General features: G+C 45.4%; 1 protein-coding gene across 5 annotated transcripts in view; it reads right to left on the reverse strand.

Annotated features, from left to right (window-relative positions):
- Positions 1–13,176: 13,176 nt before the first annotated feature.
- UIMC1 (ubiquitin interaction motif containing 1) overlaps positions 13,177–19,730 on the reverse strand; it is a 91,393-nt gene continuing 84,839 nt past the window's right edge. For 3 of the 5 annotated variants that reach the window (XM_028718454.2, XM_028718453.2, XM_028718455.2), the window contains 3 exons: positions 16,165–16,228; positions 14,062–14,104; positions 13,177–13,641 (listed from right to left, as the gene is read on the reverse strand). In XM_028718454.2, coding sequence (XP_028574287.2) covers positions 13,428–13,641; positions 14,062–14,104; positions 16,165–16,228 — 321 coding nt within the window. In that variant the 3' untranslated portion in view covers positions 13,177–13,427. The remainder of the gene's footprint in view (positions 13,642–14,061; positions 14,105–16,164; positions 16,229–19,730) is intronic. The other 2 variants (XM_028718457.2, XR_003705267.2) reach the window with 2 other exon arrangements.

The raw sequence follows: 19,730 nt of genomic DNA on the forward strand, positions 1-19,730 counted from the left end.
TACAGTCATTGCAGTCACCTTTGTTCTTGTAGAGGGTTGCAATGCGGGAGTTACGCATGTCTTGTGGCACAGATCCTTGTTCCCAACACTGCAAGAGAAGGCCGTAGAGTTGTGTCGTGAGGGATTCTGTTCTGCCCTGGGGCTTTACCACATGCCTGAGAGTTGATGTTCATCAGCTCATCAAGAGAGGGAGGGACATCCAGCTCTTCCAAGACAGGCAGAGTCTGAACACCGTCAAACAATCTCAACTGAACTGCCCCAGGGATAGCAACAAAGCAAGCAGGAAACTACATCAAAGAGGCAAGCTGCAACACAGCTATGTCCTCCTTTGGCAAAAGAGAGTAACAGATCCCTGTCTGGTTTGAGACTGGCATAAAGGACATAGAGCCTTTTATCGCTGCAAAGCACAAGGCTCTTGCGAACTACAAGCATGCACCTTGCAAAAAGACTCTTGCTACACTGAGAAAGGCAAGGAGCGATGTTAAGCAGATGGCCAATGACTACTAACGAAAGCTGTGTCAGAACATTCAGCTCACTGTTGACACCCGCAACACTCACAAAATGTATGAAGGCATGAAGAAAGCCTTTGGATCAACAGTCAGGAAAACTGTACCACTGAAAACTTTGTCTACAAAGCTGCTGTGTTAGAAGCTCTTTTTCTCTAGACTGGCTTCTGTATTGAGTACCATTCTATTAGAGCCTTACTGATATACCCCTCTGTTACATGCATGGTTTTTCCAAACAGTTTAATTTTCCTTTTTTATGAATAGTGGCATACAAATATTTTTCTATATAAAGAATAAATGAACATTGTTATCTTCCAATAACCCATGTAATAAAATCTTCTTTTGAAACAGTAAAAAATAAGAAGTTTGCTCTCTTCAGAATATGGCAACATCCTGGATCAGTTTGCATGTCACATAGAATTATAGTGTTGGAAGGAACCCCAAGGGCCATCTAGTTCAACCCTCTGCAGTTTCTGGTTAACAGAAGTTTAGCTGATAACCTGTGCCACTAGGGAGGATTAAACCCTATGGTTTAACGGGCTGGCAAATGCTGCTTAAAAGTTTCAAAGGTGCTGCTGCCGCCACTGTACCATGGGTGACATAAGCCAGAGTTTGGTTTGTGTTGTCTGCCCTCCCCACCCCAGGTTCATGGCTTGTTTCTCTCCAAACCAGCCATGTTCTTTGCTTGCTGCTTGGGGTCTGTTTTGGGGTCAACGTCGTGAGATACTTGCCAGCAACAAAAAACCCATGGGGGCCCCAGGACTGACTCCCAGAAATCGCTGACCCTGTTTCTCTTCTTTGGCACTGCTGCAAGCAAATGGACGTTGGTGACAGTGGCAAGGAGGTAAATGCTCAAGGCATTTGTCCCAAAGTCCCACAAAACCTGGAGCGGATGTGTGCTACCTCGTCCCATATCCAAATCTCTGTTTCATTGTATTTTACATGTTAGGTATACACCGAAGATGTGATAATGGAATACCAAAGAATTAAACGTGCAACTATGAAAAAATATGTTACTGTATGTGTAAATTGACTGGAGGTGGTGGTTTAGAAGGCAATTAATAAACCAGCTGTAATAATAATAATAATAATAATAATAATAATAATAATGCTTTCATTATATTAGATGATATATAACGAAATGAAAAAGGTATTTAAATATACCTTCCTGAAGAAACCAGAGGCCTTTCTCCTGGGCATGGTCGGCCAATTGGTGCCAAAGAAGGATAGAACTTTCTTTATGTATGCCACAACAGCAGCAAGAATACTTATGGAAGACACAAGATCTACCCACCCTGGAAGAATGGCAGATGAAGGTGATGGACTATATGGAACTGGCGGAAATGACCGGCAGAATCCGAGACCAGGGAGAAGAGTCGGTGGAAGAAGATTGGAAGAAATTTAAAGACTACAGAAATACTGCAAAATTAATGAATGTTAGAATGATGTTGGATTGAAGTTAAGTGGTTTTTAGCAGTAATGTTATAAAGGAATGTGCAAAAATGGATTGTTAACAGGTGATAATCTAAAGTTATAATATATTAAGATTAAAGATTAGGATAAAAACAAAGAGGGAAAGGATTTGCTGAACCAACTAATTGAAATGGAATACAAAAAAGGGAGGTGTGAGGAGGTCTGGGGAACAAGCAAATGAAAGATAAGTTACGGAAAGATTGAATTGTTTTTAACTGTTTTTACTTTGTATTTTTTCTTTTTCTTTTTGTAACATTTTGAAAACTTTAATAAATATCTTTTAAATAATAATAATAATAATAATAATAATAATAATTAATAATAATGCTTTCAGATACAGCTATACTCAACAACCATCATCTAATGTGTGAGTTGGCTCATAGCGGTTCCTTGTGGCTGGTGGTTTGCTGGAGAACATTTGAAATGTGGCCCATAGCTCCAGTGCAAGGAAGAAACATTCCAATGGAAATGAAGTTATTTCTATAAAAGAACTGCAGGGACATGAGGCCAACTATTCAAGATTAATTCTCTTGTGAGCCCCATGACTGCACCCGTCTCTCATCCAGCACAGAGCTGGCATATTCAAGGAGGTAGAGAAGGGTGGAGCTCACCCTCCCCTCTCCAGCATATTTACTGCTTCCCAGAGCCTCACCAAGCCCTGGCTCTTGCTTTTGCTCTGCTTTTTTATAGCTGACAGCAAGCCCTCTGTGGTGATTGATACTCGCTTGTTGTATAATGGACATCAAAAGACTGCAGGGAGTCCCTAGGAAAAATGAATCCGTCAAACACAATAGGCCACATGGGACATCCCCTGGAATGTGCCCTGATGTCTCTGGGTTTGTACTGGTTTCCGTGAGGTCAAATAAACTGAAGTCCAGCGCTTGAATGTGTTGCTCTGTGTCTGTGTTTGGGACTGGAGAGAAAAATGTTGCAAGTGCTGTGCAACCACTGCGCAGGAATGCATTCTGGCAGCTGATCCAATGCTCCTCTAAGGTGCAGAACAGCAAGCGAAATTATGAAAAGAGGGCCCTACCCATAGAAGCCCCATACTGACCCCCCTCACCCAGCTTCAGAGTGGGGAAAGGAGGAGAGTTTTAGCTTTCCCCATCTACCACCACTTCTCCCTGGCCTTATTAGTTTCATTTTTTTTTAAAGAAACCTAAAGGCATCTAGGGACATGGGTGGCGCTGTGGGTTAAACCACAGAGCCTAGGACTTGCCGATCAGAAGGTCGGCGGTTCGAATCCCCACGATGGAGTGAGCTCCCGTTGCTCAGTTCCTGCTCCTGCCAACCTAGCAGTTCAAAAGCACGTCACAGTGCAAGTAGATAAATAGGTACCGCTCCGGCGGGAAGGTAAACGGCGTTTCCGTGCACTGCTCTGGTTTGCCAGAAGCGGCTTAGTCATGCTGGCCACATGACCCGGAAGCTGTCTGCGGACAAACGCTGGCTCCCTCAGCCTATAGAGCGAGATGAGCGCCGCAACCCCAGAGTCGGTCATGACTGGACCTAATGGTCAGGGGTCCCTTTACCTTTACCTTAAAGGCATCTAGCATCTCTGGGCATCGTCCAGCCAAAACCCTAATCCACAATGAGCAGAAGGGTTGTGGCTCTGTGGTAGAGCATCTGCTTCGAGTGGAGAAGGTCCCAGGTTCCATCCTTGGCATCTCCAGGTAGGAGATTCCTGTCTGAAATCATGGAGAGCTGCTGCCAGTCAGTGTAGACAACACTGAACTAGATTGACCAATGGTCTGATTTGGTATAAGGCAGCTTCTTATGGTGGTGGTTCCATTATTCAACTGGACAAGGCACTTGGATTATCTCAACATTTGGAGCAGGGGGCTTTAAAAATCTAGTATTTAGGCACAAGAGTTTTCCCATTTATCACATCCCTGTTCCACTTCTAACAATTTTTGCCATCATGACTAAACACACTTCAGATGGCCGAAGGTCTGGAGGACTTGTGCCCAGAGTTACACAGGGTCAGTTCTCAGCTCTCTGAAAACACTCTGACCCAACTCCTTGTCTGTACTCTTCCATGAAATAGCACATTCTCTTGTTTTATGGAAGAGGGAATGCCTTTTTTGAACTATTTTAAAATATATTATAGTATGGATTTGAGCTATGAGCAACAGAAGTAATTAGTGGTTATGATTTGATAGAAAATGGAGCAGAAGGGGTTAAAAAACTCTATGGAAAAGGGAATGGGAAGTAAAAAATAAAAGACAAAACTATGTTATGACTGCATATGTTAAAAATGTTGAAACTTAATATAATTTTTAAAAAAGAAAGAAATCGCACATGTTCAAGGAATCTTCCCTTCCTCCTCACTCCCCTCCGCCCCCTGCATCCCTTGAAAAAGTCAGAAAAGCCCCATGATAGGAGATGAGATTCATAGGCCAACTCTGCCTTGCCTCCCTCCTCTGCTTCAGCTTATCGTTCAATGATGGAAGGGCTCTGTTGCCCCCACTGAAACATAGGAAGCTGCCCCATACCGAGTCTGGTCCACGTAGCTCTCAACTGACAGCAGCTCTCCAGGGATTCAGGCAGGCTTATCTCCTGGCCCTACCTTGAGATGCCTTGGGAACTGAACCCAGGATCTTCTGCATGTGAAGCAGCAGCTCTACCACTGGACTACAGTTGTTCCATGCCTCATCCACCCACCAGACCCTGGGAGATGCAGAGAAGGACCCTGGGAGGCTTTCTCTCTAGCCTGAGCTGCGCTAGATGCTGTTGCCACCAACAGCCGCACACATTGCCCTGAACAGGTGCCGTGGGTTGGGCTGAGTGTTAGCGATATAAACAGTGTCTTGGCCACAGTTCCATACTCCCTGGCATGGTTGCAATCTGGCAGAGAGGCTTATCTGACAGCACAGAAGCTGATATAACTAGGGAAATGCCACTTACCAGGGACCAGGTGGGCACTAAGGTGCGGCTGCTCCTGGCTGAGCTGGGCAGGTGTGTCCTGTTCTCCTGACTTCACTGGTTGCTGGAGAGAAGACTGTTGGGGAGCCCACACAGATGGGACACTAAAAATGAAAGCAGCTCACAGTCAATTGATAATGTAAGGCTTCCCTGCGCTCCACCCTCTTTCGGGCCACCTGCCAACAAGCAGCTGTCCAAGGGAGAGGAGAACCGCCGTCCTCGGTTTCCCTTCCTAGAGAGCAAGAGATCCACGCTTGTCGCAAGGGTTAGGACAAGAGGCATCTCCACCTGCAAACGAGATGGGAAGCCACAGTTTTCAAACCCCAAATTTAATCAAATAACTGGGATCATCCAATCTTTATGCATTAAGAAATGGTAGAGCCCTTCCAGACTGATGTTTTATTGTGGGCATATCCTGCAACATGTTTTTTGCCACAACAACAGTGCATCAACGGTAGGTTCATTTTGCTTTATTAGTTGCTCTGTGATGCTTCCCCAACGCTACCATATTATTGCTGTCCGGAGGGGCTATAGCGCAACAAAAGCTGGACAACACCCCCCTCCTAATATTGGGGTATGAAAAGTGACTGGATTTCAGCAGGTATAGGATATGCACTGATTAGAAATGAAGCAGTACAACCACCCCAAAACTTTGGCAGCCACAAATATTATTGAAGATGGGATCACATAAGACTGCCCTGATAAGATCACGATTAAGCAAGGGAAAGGGCGTCGGCTTCTTAAGGTTCCACAAGACTGTTGCTTTTCCTTACACAGATTTGCAAAGCTATCCAAACATTTTCCGCATCTGATGAAGTAGCCACCTGTCCACAAAAGCTTGTGCCATTAAAAATGTAAGTCTTTAGACTCACTTGGTAGAGCATGAGCTTCTTAATCTCAGGGTTGTGAATTCGATTTCCATATTGGACAAGAGACCTGCATTGCAGGGAGTTGGACTAGGTGATCCTTGCGGTCCCTTCCAGCTCTACAGTTCTATGAATCTATATGGTACCGCAAGATTCTTTGTTGCTTTTGGAATCATTGGACATCCCAGGTTTTGTTTTTCCTGGTGCTCCTCACTTTCCCCCTGTCCTGGGCATTTTCCCCTCAAGGCTACTTGTAAAGAATTTAGCAGAGTTTTACTGAACAACACCTGAGACAACACTACCTTCTTCTCACTCTGCAGATAATTAAATGCACTTGCACTCAGCCCCAGACGACATCTCTCTCCGCTGCACGTACTGTGGTAGATGGGAGGCATGTGTGCCTTTGCAAAGCAGAGCACAGCTCAGCCACTCCACATTCATCCCCCTGGAAATCACACTCTAGTAAAACAACTACTATTTATCTTTTATACAGCGCCATCAATGTGCTTTACGGAACAAAGTAAGAGGGGCTCCCCTGTTGAAAAGCGCTTACAAGCGAAAACGGGGCAAAGAGGCAGGAGGGAGAAGGGGAAGTGGATCTATATAGCAGTGCACTCACAGGTGCACACGCACGGAGCAGTCGGCATAAGTTGGAGTAGGAAAAACGAAGATGTTCAGAGAAGGGCTTTGCTAAAGAAGTGGGCTTTGAGAGTACAACACAGAGATGACAAAGTACCTTATAATGACTGTCCTTACAAGATGCTCAGGTTTGTACGTCAGTGCATCTCCAAAAGGTTCGCTGCTTTCTGGATGCAGTGGAACATAGAAAATCATCTAATACTGAGTTGGGCCAATGTCCCCTCTAGCTCACCATTGTCCACATTGCCTGCCAGCTGCCGCCTAGGGTTTCAGGCAGCAGAGAAACTCGATTCACATTGCATTTTAAAGGCACATCTATCCAAGCCACCCTTTCAAAAAATGACTTGCAAACCAAAAGACTGGGGGGCGGGGCGGGGAGAGAAGCAGAGAGAACCGAAATGGATGCCAGGGATTGAACTTGGGACCTTCTGCATGCAAACATTTGCTCTGCCACTGAGCCACGGCCCTTTCTCCTTGTGCCATAATGCTAAGATAGTAATATTAAGAGGGTTTCCCTCAACAGACTTAATGGATTCTAATGGGCAACAGGGGAGGAATTTTGTGGCGACAGTGGGGACTGGGAATCAGAGTTGGAAGGGACCACAAGAGTCATCTAGTTCAACCCCCTGCAATGCAGAATTATTTTGCCCAACGCGAGACTCGAACACATGACCCTAAATGTTATGCTCTACCAACTGAGCTATCCCAGTAACTCTATGAAGAGTACACAGTTTAATGCAAACCCCCCCCCCCCCTTAAAAAAGAGGAATTCTGGGAAGTGTAACTCATTAACCATGCTGGGAATTGTAGCTCTGCGAGGGCTAAACTAGAATTCCCAGTTTTTTGTGTGTGGGGAGTGCAGTTTAAATGGACGCTGCATGTGCAGCCTCCATGGGAACAGATATTTTTCTCTCCCTCTTGGACGGAAAGGCTGTGGGAGGATGCAGCTTGGTCCCCGGTTGACCTGTAGCAAGTAAGGTAAAGACAGGGAGATAACTGATAACTGCCTGATGCTCATCTATTGCTGCCCAAGAAATCTGCAGCCATTTCCTACTGGGCGCTGTTCCTGTCAGCAGAAACATTTGATAAGAGCCTCTCGACTGAGACTGAAGTCAATGCATTTCAGATTAGCATGTGCTTCTCCGCTCTCGTCTTCTGGGGATCAGCAGCTACCAGTTCTCGAGATCGGTTTCTCTCATTACCACCCTGCTACTGCAGAGAGCACCCAGGCAAGGGAAGATGGCTATGCTAAGCAGTTATTCCTGCCGATGGGGAGAGAGCGCCTAGTAGGAAATGCCTATGGCTTCCTGTGCAGCAACAGATGGGAATCAGGCAGCTCCCAGATTCCTATTTCGACCAGGTTACCCTCCCAATTCAGATCATAGGAGGACCTAGGTACACCCTTTGCTGAGAAAAGGGATTTTTCACACATGAGGAGAGGTCAGCCTCATCGCTGCTCCCTCATACGGATGCCTTCCCTTATTGCGAGCTCCCTTTCTGCGAAGGACAATCCTGCCAGCGGGCTGAGGGGTGGGGGAGGACAGCCTGTCTGTGCAAATGTGCTGTGTGCTGGAGAATGGGGAAAGGGAGATAGTTTAATGAATAATAAAACATATTTGAGGCCTCCGTGACAGCTGGGCAGAGGTTCAACAGCAGAGACCGCCACAAGCTGTCTTTGGGCAGCAGCCTCTCCGTGACCAACAAGGGCGAGCACAGGACCTGACAGCAGCTTTTCTGGAAAACGCACTTGCTTTCAGCCTCTGTTTCGAACAGAGCTGGTGAGTGAAAGGTTGAGGCTCTGCCATCTCCCTCCCTGTCCCGCCAGCCCCAGGAAAAACACTTTCTCCTACCCTGTCAGCTCTTTGCAGATTCAGCAGCCAAGGGTGGGCAGACCTGAGGCCTGCATAGTCTTTGGTCTGATGTCATGTAGGTGGGTGAGGAGTTGGGGGTGGAAGCTGGGGGGAAAGGGGGTGGCAGAAAAAGAGGGGAGTCCTGCTTACTTTTGGCTTTGGTTCCAGACACTTTGGGCCCTTGCCCCAGTAAGAAATGGAAAATGTCACTTTTTTATAAAAGGCCAAAGGCCTCAGACAAGTTGCACCATCTGAGCAGATTGCAACAGCTAAGGAACCCAAACGCCAAAACCTGGAAGTAAATGCTCCGGTTTTCTAACGTTTTTTGGAACCTGAACATCTGGTGCGGTTTCCACTTGAGTGCAAGAAGCTCTTGCAACCAGTCAGAAGCCTTGGTTGTCAAACAGTTCGGAAGTCAAACAGTCTTCCAGAACGGATTATGTTCAACAACCAAGGTTTGACTGTACAGTGGTACCTCGGGTTAAGAACTTAATTCATTCTGGAGGTCCGTTCTTAACCAGAAACTGTTCTTAACCTGAGGTACCACTTTAGCTAATGGGGCCTCCCGCTGCTGCCATGCCACCACCACGAGATTTCTGTTCTCATCCTGAAGCAAAGTTCTTAACCCGAGGTACTATTTCTGGGTTAGTGGAGTCTGTAACCTGAAGCGTCTGTAACCTGAGGTACCACTGTATATGCTTGTGTTTTACTGAACTTGGGTGTGCCTGCTTTTGGGACACCCCACTTCTTGTAAGAAACGTGTAATCAATAAAACTCTTTGCTGCTTCACCAATTTTGCTCAGACTTTATTTCAAGGGTCTCGGGACCCAGAGTCTTGGGACTGACGTTTTTATATCTCACACCCCACAGCCCTGCCCACCATTGGATCTAGCCCTGCCCTCCTCCCACCTGCAGGAGAGTGGCCCTCCACTATTTCCAGTTGTCTTGAACCCCTGGCCTACCTGGCAGCAAGTCAGTGTGCCAAGTCCAAAGTTCAAAGTCTGAGGGTCGATCCATACAAGTGAAGTCCAAAGTCCAAAGGTCAGGAAACTATTCAGGGTCAATCCAAGCAGCCAAGTCCAAAGTCCAGCAGTCAGGATACAGTCCAGAGTCAAACCCGAACCATGGAGGTCCAGGAGCCTCCAAGTCAAGGTCCCTCAACATGGGCAGTTGAGCAGACACAGCCCCTCAGCTCTGCTTCCCCTTTGTCCTTTGCATGCTTATTGCAGGATCTGGCTTGATGAGGCATATGACCCTCACCTGTCCTGAGCCTGCTCCAGCTGAGGAATCACCTCTCCTCCCAGAGCTAGCGAGCTGCACCTGGCCAGCTAGGGAGCTGGATTGTGGGCCCTTGCCTGCCTCAGCCACCCCTGCTCCCTGTGCTTCAGAGCCCTCCATGTTCAGGGAGACAGCTTGCTCTGGTGTAGCTAGACACCCTTTGTCAGGATCCTCTTCTTCCTCTTCCTCCTGCCCGTTGTCCTGCCAGTTCATGACACCAGGCTGGACAGGGCTGGCAGTCCGACATGAGACTGACAGCAAGTGTTGAGAAAAGTGACCAAACAATGGAGAATGTTAATTTGAACTTTGGGGATTTCAAAACACCAATTTCATTCTGGAAGTTAACACTTAAAGTTTAACAAACATAACCATTGTTACTATTACTGTTATTTTATTACTACTATAACTATTTATATACTGCCCTGCATCAAAAGATCTGAGGGTGGCTCACAAGAACCTTAAGGCAATGTTAAATTGCTCACTCATGTTTTACACCTTCACAAAAGCAAAGCAGTATCTGTAACGTGGAATGTCTGGGCTTTCTTCCCCCAAGTGCACTGAGGGGACGGACCTGGGAGTGATTTGGGGAATGGTCTCTGGGAATAATCTTGAGGTCTAAGTATACATGGGAGGTGATCCTTTAGGTGGTCTGCCTTTTCTTCATTTGATTGCTTAAATGACATATGATGTCAGTGATCTGCTCTCAGATCCCAGTTTCTCTACTGCTATTGCCTCATATTCCCTGATTTTGCCTAACACTATCATGCTCTAAAATATTCCTTAAGGAATTTGTGTCTGATGAGTCCAGAAAAGTACCCAGCTAAGAAATAAAAGTGATGTGTAAACCACCACATAAGCCCTATACTACTCCTACTTGGTGATTTCTCTATTGGCTTGGAATGGAAAATGAAATAGAACTGATGGCTGGGTGCACCATTGTAGCTCCTGTGTGGAGATCCCAGTGTTGACACCAGGGAACTTCGCCCAATGCTGGTTTTGTATAAAGTATGTGCTCAGTACCATGCCAGAGTGTGGTCACCCTAGTTCTGCGACACCTGGGATCAGGATGCTCAGAACATCCTCTCCCTCTTAGCTTCTTTGAAGCCAGTCTGCCACACAAAAGGAGACAGACACGGCTGCAGAAAAAGGTGCAGCCAGGCTTGCAAAGCAGAGATTATTGCTGCCCAGGCTACCGAGCCAAGCTTTCCTTTGTTTGCTCACTGCTATCAAGTACCCTGAGTGAAAGTGCTCCAATCGAGCGGCGGTACAGGCTGACAATTTCTGTGAGACGTCCGCTAGACACCGTGCAGAGACGAGTGGCTCTGTCCCAAGGTGACACCGTCCGCCGCACGCCCTGGGACTGTGTCAGCTTTGCCTGGAAGGAGGCTTGTGGGAGCGGCTGCTGGTGGGATCCCCAGCCTGCCGTGGCTGCTTTCGTTGGTGTCTCCTTGAGCCGACCCTGAGCACTGGTGACAGCTGAGCTTGGGAAAGTCATTCTGCACTTTCCTTATCACCAATTGAAAAGATAAACAAGGGGTTTTGCTTCCAGCGGCAGGCCTGCAGTGGATTGACAGTTAACGAGGAAGAAACCAGGAGGGTTTCTTTTATGCAGACATGTTTTATGCAGTGAAATTGGAGAAAGATCTCAGATGCACTGAAATTTGGCAAGTTAACAAGGGAAGGAGTGCGTGCCAAGGCAGTGGAGGACATGGCAGCTGAAGACATGGCAGCACCAAATACCCCCTATTGCTTTTTTATTCATTTTTTGCCTTGCCTTGCCATCAGCTTCAAGCAACAAGCAGAGTGATTCTAAGCAGTTAAGTTCCACAGAATTTAATGGGCATCACTCCCTAGCTGAGGCTGCTTGGATTACAGCCGCTGGCTCAGGGCCCATTTATGCACTGCACAGAATCAAGAGGCGAAGCTTTTCCTATACCGCCCCACCTCAGACAACAGGTGGCAAATCATATCTGAATCCTACATATCTAATCGATTGTAGGAAACAACAATGTCAAGAAGGGTTTATTGAGCCTTTCTGCCCCCCAATGCATTTTTTCCTCTGTAAAGAGAGGTGGTTCCTCACAAAAACAAAACATCTCTTTTTTACAGAGGAAAGAATTGCATTGGACATGCAACCTCCTCACTGTTCCATAGAGAGCCAAAAGTGCCCAGTTCAAGTAAAGCTTTCTCACTGAATGTATGAAATGGGTTCAAACAAAACTTTGAGGAGCCCAAGGGACTCGGGGAGCAACAAGGCTCCCTATGGTACTGGGTGAAGGTGAAGGGTAACACTACCACTGTTTTGGCCATGGAATGGACAAAGCCAGCACGCTCTAAATAAAGCCCCCCCCCCTCCATTCTTCCAGCCAGGTAGGGTTGGAACTCAAGATGCCTGAAGCCCAGATAAAGGAAAATCCATCCTGTATCATGTTTTTTTTCCTGAAAAGGAAACCCCTTCTACCCCTTCCTTTCTCTTCTGCACACACAGAATGCACATACGCATTTGCAGGACACCTCTAGGCCACTAAAATCCTTCTGTCTTTAGCAGGAGTCGACACCAGCCTTTTCACAGTAGATAAAACAATGTCCCATTAAGATAGCATGTCATCCTTCCTTTAGTTCTCCCTGGCCTCTGTAAGCAATTTAGAGACAGGGATTTCTTTGTTTTATGTGTAATTGCTGTTACCTGTAACCTGCCCTTGAGCTCTTGCAATAGCGCAGGCTCTGCATCAAAATAAAATAAAGTCCCAAGAATGTACAGTATTTTGTAGGAACATGGAACAATTAGGTAATAACAGAACATCAAGGTGTGGGCTGCTCACTTTTGCTGTGCCACAGGCCATGTTAGATACCCCTTGGGCCTAATTTTTAGATTCGAAGCTCTTTCAGGCAGGGACTGAATGAATTATATTACGGTACAGTACCCAGCACAACAGAGCTCAGGCTAAATGTGGCCTTCAATTAAAATTAAAACAGCAGCCGAGAGGGGATTGATCATAGGACAAGCAGGGGAGCCACACCATTGATACCACAGCCTCACAGATCTGCTATGTGTGCGTGTAACTCAGGGTAGCAATTGGCAGCCTACAGACCCCATTTGATACCTGCCTTGATTTTTCCTTTCCTATGCCAGATTGGAAATCTACCCCAAAGCACTTTGGCCAGGGATAATCCAGCCTGCCAGATTTAAGAAGTTGGCCATTTCTGATTTAATGTAATCTAATATATTAGGACAAAAACCCAATTTTTGTCCTCTTTTTCTCTCCTCTTTTGTATTTATTGATCTGTGCTCAAGTCATGGTACCTGCCCGTGTAGAACGTAAGCCGAAGACTGGCTAATCTTGTCCATCACACTCATATTCCACCAGCGGTGTGAAGTTAGTGCAAAACAGGGCAGGCTATAACCAAAGCTATACACACCTCTAAAGAACCATTGTTTTTAATGGCAGAAGCACACTTTTATGTCTCTCTCACTCATATAACAGGTCTTAAAAATGCTCAGCTTTGGCTGGACCACTCACCAAGTTTTTGACATAAGCAATAAGATGCTTCATACTGACCAGTGGGCTTTTTTTATGGACACATAAGTTGTGAAGTAATAAAATAAAACAATAATAAAAAGGATTCCCAAACAGAAGAGGATTGCAGATTATAAAAACATAATAAATATATTTCATTTTCTTTTATAATTGAAAAGCAAGGTTGAAGAGGCATCTATAAAGTACACAACCAATTCAATACATGACAAATCCTGTATGATTCATACAATATGTACAGAAGAGGGATGTCTGAAGCTGGTAGAGAAGTTGCGCTCTTCCTGCCAGACAAAGTCAGTGGAATGGAAGAGCTTGCTTCCTATTCTGTTTCCAGGCCCCTTTTCTCTTGTGCAATGCTCAGTATTTCTTCCTGCTCCTGAGGCTGGCTTTGGCTTGCTTCTGACTGCCAGAGCCAATGGCGAGCTGTTTTTTGAAGTCCACTAGGCAGTCTTTGGCTTCAGAAATGGAGGTGAAAGATTTAATTGGAGAGTCACTACAACCTGCTTGGGGAAAGGTGCTCTGGACATTGCGACTGCACTCTGCTTTCTTGCCCGCCTCTGCCAAGCTGCACCTGATAGGAGGGAAATACAAAAGAAAACAAAATGTAAAACCAGACAGCTAGTCTTACAACATGAGTCTGTAAGCCATAGTCTTACAAAATGCAACTCTTCCAACTTCTTCCTCTATATTTATTTAATGCATTTTACACAGCCTTTTGGTTTTTGAAGACTTTGGTGATTTTTTCAAGCTTTTCCAAAACTTTTCCGACACCGTGCTTCGCAAGACGAAAAAAATCGCAAGACGACAAAACTCACGGAACGAATTAATTTTGTCTTGCAAGGCACCACTGTAATGTTATTACATACAGTCAACTTTCCACCTTACTAAAGCCTTTCCTTTGGGCTTTGCTGATAGCACGGTGCTCAAAACCTGCACTAGGGTGGTCATACTTTTGCTATGGCAGGTGAAAGACCCCGTGGCACTAGCTCACCTTGAGTCATCTTCTCCAGATAGTGTGGCAGCCTCCTCTGCATCTGAAATGAGAGTGCATCACAGGATCTTAATCCCACCAGCAGTGGTCCAAAATTCCAAGTCCTAGGAAGTGCAAGTTCCATTTTATTTTAAACTAGTGACTGCTTAGAAGCCATTATGGCAAGTATGAAGCTTAAATACAGAAATACATAAAACCTCATCTGGAGTATTAGTTGTCCAGTCTGAGCATTACTCTTTGAGAAGGATTTTGTAGACAAATGAGAACAGGTTCAGAGGAGATCAACAAAGATGGTCAGTTCTGTTGTTCTGACCCCTGTACTCCTGTTTAGAACCCCATTGTGAAAGAAATAGTCATTTTTCTGTGAACACGTTGCTTGGTGGGGGAGGGAGGGGAAAAGAACTTCAGTTTTGTTGGGGGGGGGGGTTGTCTTTTACCATGAAGTAGCCTTCCTCAATCCGGTATCCTCCACATGTTTTGGACTAGTATTCCCATCGTCCTTGACCCTTGGCCCCAGCCAGCACGGACAATGGTCAGGGATGATGGGAATGGTAGTGGGCACAATATCGAGGAAGGGTGCCTTAAGGGTTCATAATGTTGCAAGGTGACTGGTGTGTGTGTGTGTGTGTGTGTGTGTGTGTGTGTGTGTGTTCTTGCTTAAACAATCATTGTGTCTTCCCTGAAGGCCTTTCTACCGCTCCTCAAAGACAACTGGTCAAATTAAAAAGGGGCAAATATACAGACATGACCTTAAAAGGAAACAGGTATATTTAGCCTGGAGAAGGTTGAGGAGAGACACAATAGCACGCTTCAAATACCCAAAGGGTTGTCCACAGAAGAGGGCAAAGCCTTGTTCGCTGTTTCCCCATTGGGCAAGACAAGATCTAATAGGTTTAAGATTAAGGAGGGTAGAACTCAGTTGAATGTTTGGGGAAGCCTCCTGGCAGCAAGAGCAGCTCGACAGTGGGGCAGATTACCTAGAGGGGTGGTGGGCTCTTCCCCTTGCTAGAGGTCTTCAAGCAGAGGTCTAAAATGTCCACCTATTGATGATGCTCCAGTTCTGTATCATGTGCACTGAGCAGGGGGGCGGACTGGAAGGCGTAGAAAACCCCTCAAAACCTACAGCTCTGTGATCATGGCTGGCCACTCTTTCAAGACAACGTTCATTTCAATGAGAAGCTGCATCCCTTGGAAAACACTGCTCAGCCAAACTGGATTTGGCAGAGGAGGGGGAACTATACCTTTTCTGGTGTTGCAATCTTGGAAGGAGCCCCATGGCAACAGATGGAGCTTTAAAAATGATTTTGTTTTAGACTTCTATCACCTGAACCTACGCCTTTTACAGAGACAAACTAAAACCAAATGTTAGCAGAAAAACTGGTAATGAAAAGATTTTTTAAAATATAGCTGAATGATTACTATGCATGGAAAAGGAGGCAGATGCGTTTCTGCTGCCTTGTTTCAAAAGAGACCTCTCACAAAGCTTCTGGGGATGTTCCTTCAAGAATCAAGACACCCAGTAATGACCTTTGCCCTCATTATGGCCAAACAGCTCTGCTAAGAGCAACAAAATTGTGGTGCGCAAAAGCCTGGGTCTTTCTTCAGAAAAAAACATGCATGTGGGGGAGAATAGCAGCAACCAAGGCTGAGCTATGCTCTATAGATAGAAGGCAATCATGTGCTTATGCTATGTTAGAGAGCAATAGTAGAATCAATATATCAGCAATAAGGCAAAGGTCTAGTGAATCTCAGGCCCGAGGGCCAAATGCAGACCTCCAGACATATCTGTCTGGCCCATATCTCTCGACAGCCCTGCTCCTTGCCCTCCTTAAGTGCTTTTGCCTGGCTGGAATGTGCCCAGGAATGAATTGCAATGGCTGCTCTTCTTTGCTTGAATGGTAGATGGAGAGAAGTGCATGGGTGGCAGGTCAGAAACCTCTGGTGTGGCTGGAATGTAGCCTACTGTACAAAGAATCTAATGCTCTACCCATTTTTGCCTCTAGTCCTGCTCACCACTAGCATGTGAGGCACCCATGAAGGCATGTAGCCCTCCAGCTGAACAAGGTCTCCCACCCATGCAATGAAGTGTGCTGGCTCTCCTACCTGAAGCCTTGTGTTCGGATTGCTCCAGCATGCTCAAGAGGTGGCCTTCCATTCTTCCCTTCTCCTGTGGCAAAGTAAGAAAACACCCTCATTAGGTCCTGCACAAACAGAGCTCCTAAGGCAGAACATTTCCTGCTATGTATTCTGGACAAAGGCAAAAAGGCATTGGGAAAATGTCACAGAGAAGACGACTACCTGAGTAGAAAGCACTTGGCAATGTAACACTGGTTTCAAAATTATGACATTCTGGAACACAAAACATTTTGGAAACTGTACCTTATTTCAAAACTTGCACATCTCCTATGGCTCAGGAACCGTGGTCAAAAGCTTTGCCAGAGCATGGGAAAAAAGGTTTGGGTCTCATAGAAAAGTGGTGTGTAAAAGTAGGGGGGGGGAGAGGAGCAATGAACAATTTGCAAGTGAGCTGAGCAAAGAAGGCCATCCCTTTCCCATTTTATCTTCTATTTTCTTTAGTAGATATTGGCACAGTGTTTTCAGGCACTTCTTTGCAACCCTAATCTTCAGGAACATGTGTTGTTGTTTTTAAGACAACTATGATTATTGGAGAAAGCCATAATCCACTTCTCCCCATGGGTCATCTATGTAAACAAGATTCCTAGACATCCTGTTTGTAGGTGCACTAAATCGGATAAGCAGAGAATGCTCTACTGGAGGTGTGCCATAAGGATCGACAGGCAAAGGCTCCAAGTCTAGCCTCTGCAAATAATCTTGTCCCTTGTTTTATCAACTTTTGTATTTCATTCTGTAGACTGAGGATAACCTCAGCCTCTTGTCTGAAGGAAGCACCATTTTGACATATTCTCACTGAAGATGTCTAAAATATGCACAAATCAAGCCAGGTAAAGATGTTCCATGAGCCGAGATGAAAGGAAAAACAGAGAAATGATTATTTGCCCAGATCTTCCAAGTTTTTAACAGCTTGTGGGGAGAGAGATGACAACTTCTGGGCTTTAACACTCTAGATGCAAACTACTTATTAAGTTTAGCAGGGCTCCACAATCAAGGTGAGACCTCTATGCAAAATCCCTGCACCAACCTTAGACACTACTAATTCTAAAGGGATGGAAGAGAACATGATCAGGTTGCTGAAAGGAGCTGCAATCTGTTTTGGACCCAGTGGCCTCCTGTGACACCCTTTGCTATGCAGATGAAACTTCCCTAAATGTCTCTGTCACATCAAAATGTTAATTGCCATGGAAGTCATCCCAGTTTATCTGTCCCTTTTCCTCTCTACCCACGAAATCCCCTGTCTGCCCATCCCAGCAGCAGCATACAAATCAAAAGCCAAAGACGGATGGGAGCATCTAGCAGTGGCCAAAATGTATATTTGGCTGTAACAAAAGAAGGCCTTAGTAAAACAGATTTGGTGAGAGGTTCACAAAAAAGTCACTAAAGATTAGAAAGAATTTGGGGATTTATCATCTGGATTACATGCTATGGCAAACATAATTAACATGAAACAGACATACACACACATCCCATGATGGTATACCAGGAGGTAACAAACAAGAACTGTGTTGTTATGTTAGAACTGGGATGAGATGTTATGAGAGGTCCCTGGCTGTCAAAAAAATAAAAAACCCCAGACCCAGCAAAGGGAATGATGGTAAAGAAATGCTAAGTGTAGTGATGTTGAATCCTACATTTTAGGTTATTAGCTGTGCTGGGGGAGTAAGAAGGCAGAGGGGTTGTAGGACTGCTGCTTTTGGTGGTAGCTGTAGGACATCTAGTTTCAGTCTAGGAATCAAATGGAGACCAGAAACTGCATTCTGATTCTGTTATGCTGTGCATCTGTTGGCTAACCAAATACAACCCACCATTAATCAAACTCTTTTAGTTTATTTTAATTGCTCATCAAGTTCTATGTGGTAATCAGGTAGAATACTAAAGTAAATTTGTCAACTTTGAAGTTTCCAGATTCTTTAGAGATTATGATCCTTTCTTTTAAAAAAAAAACCTCAGAAAAATCTTATGTACATCAAAAAATTCTGGGCAGGCATTCCTCCAGCTCCCCAAGGAATACAGACAGGGCGGGGGGGGGGGGGCGGAGAGAGAGAGAGAGAGAGAGAGAGAGAGAGAGAGAGAGGGAGGGAGGGAGGGAGGGAGAGAGAGCCTCAGGAGAAGCACACTTTCAGTTCAGAACATGCCCAGGTCACGTGAGAGCATGTGGAAGCTCCTTTGTGCAGGTACTGAGGAACAAGGGAGAGGACCTAGACCCGGAACGCCAAAGGGGTGTGTAACGCCTGCTGTTTTAGTATAAGACAGGCTCTGTCCACATCGGGAAAAGGAGATTTGAAGTCAGTGGCATTAACGGAGGCCTCCCACAGTGCTGGAAACTGCATAACGCTTGGCTGTGTCCCAGCCAAACTCATCAACAGGCAATCTCGTCATTTGCATGCGAATCCCCCAGGGCCTGGGGTATGTGATGGATTTAAGGGATTAGACAAAACTGAGACATCATGTTGCATCTTCCTGCTGAGAAATCACATTGCCTTAGCACTCGCGCTGCTGCCATGGATTACAACCTCCCTGTCAGAAATAAATCAGCAAGGAGGCTGCACGCAGACCTCTACCGCAAACAAGATGGGCAGTGCACACAAGGTAGCAGGCAAGTGCCTCAGAGGGCGCCAGGGCACCAGGATGCTGATCCTTATTTCATATGCCGGAGGTTAAATGCCCACAAGGCATTAGCTGGAGGAACATCAGTGACCAATGCGAAGGGAGAGGGCCAGCTAAATTATCAGATGGTAAACAGACCAGGATTAATAGTGTTTTGACAAAATAATTATATACCCAGTTTGTCATTACTTAAAGATGATAGTATAATTGAAAACGAATGGCTGCAGCAAACTGGGGCCCAGTGAATGATTCAGGAAAAGTGGCCTGTCAAAAATATCTGAATATCTGCATTCCAGTTAATACTGGGAACACCCATAAATTTTAGTTAACTATGGTTTGCATCTATGTAGTGTAGGCTTTGTGGCAAAGGGGTTCTCTGTAACACATACTCTGCGCTCGGGGGGGGGGGGCACAGTTACCTTTTGAAAGAACAGGACACTCCTGAGAAACAAGCTCTAAGAGGTACAGGTGTGTAGTATAGACCAGTGTCTCTTTTTGCCAAGGGAGAAGTATAAAGAGTTTGGAACCATGTATTTGCATCTCTTTCTCTCTCTCTCTCTCTTTAAAAGAATATGGCACTCTAATGCACACTCTTCTAAAGAGTGTCAACTCAGACTCTTTCATGATGCCTGCAGACTTAATGTGAATGAGGCATAATGTGAATGAGCAGGCATAATGTGAATAAGAGCTTGCCAATGTCAATACCTTTATTCTATGTTTTTGCCTGGGAATTTGGTTTTAAATGTGTCATGTCTGAATACTGCAATGTAGTACTTTTAAATGTACAAATGTTCCTGAAAGCAAATTTGTAAGTCACTTTGGTTTGCCCTGGGCAAGACAAAGTGAGACAAGTAGGTGTAACAAATTTAATAAACGATGGTGGTAATGATGATGATAAATTATTTTTGCAACTGCCCCTTCATGGC

Source organism: Podarcis muralis, chromosome 2, assembly GCF_964188315.1.
Source record: "Podarcis muralis chromosome 2, rPodMur119.hap1.1, whole genome shotgun sequence".
NCBI classification, from domain to species: domain Eukaryota; kingdom Metazoa; phylum Chordata; class Lepidosauria; order Squamata; family Lacertidae; genus Podarcis; species Podarcis muralis.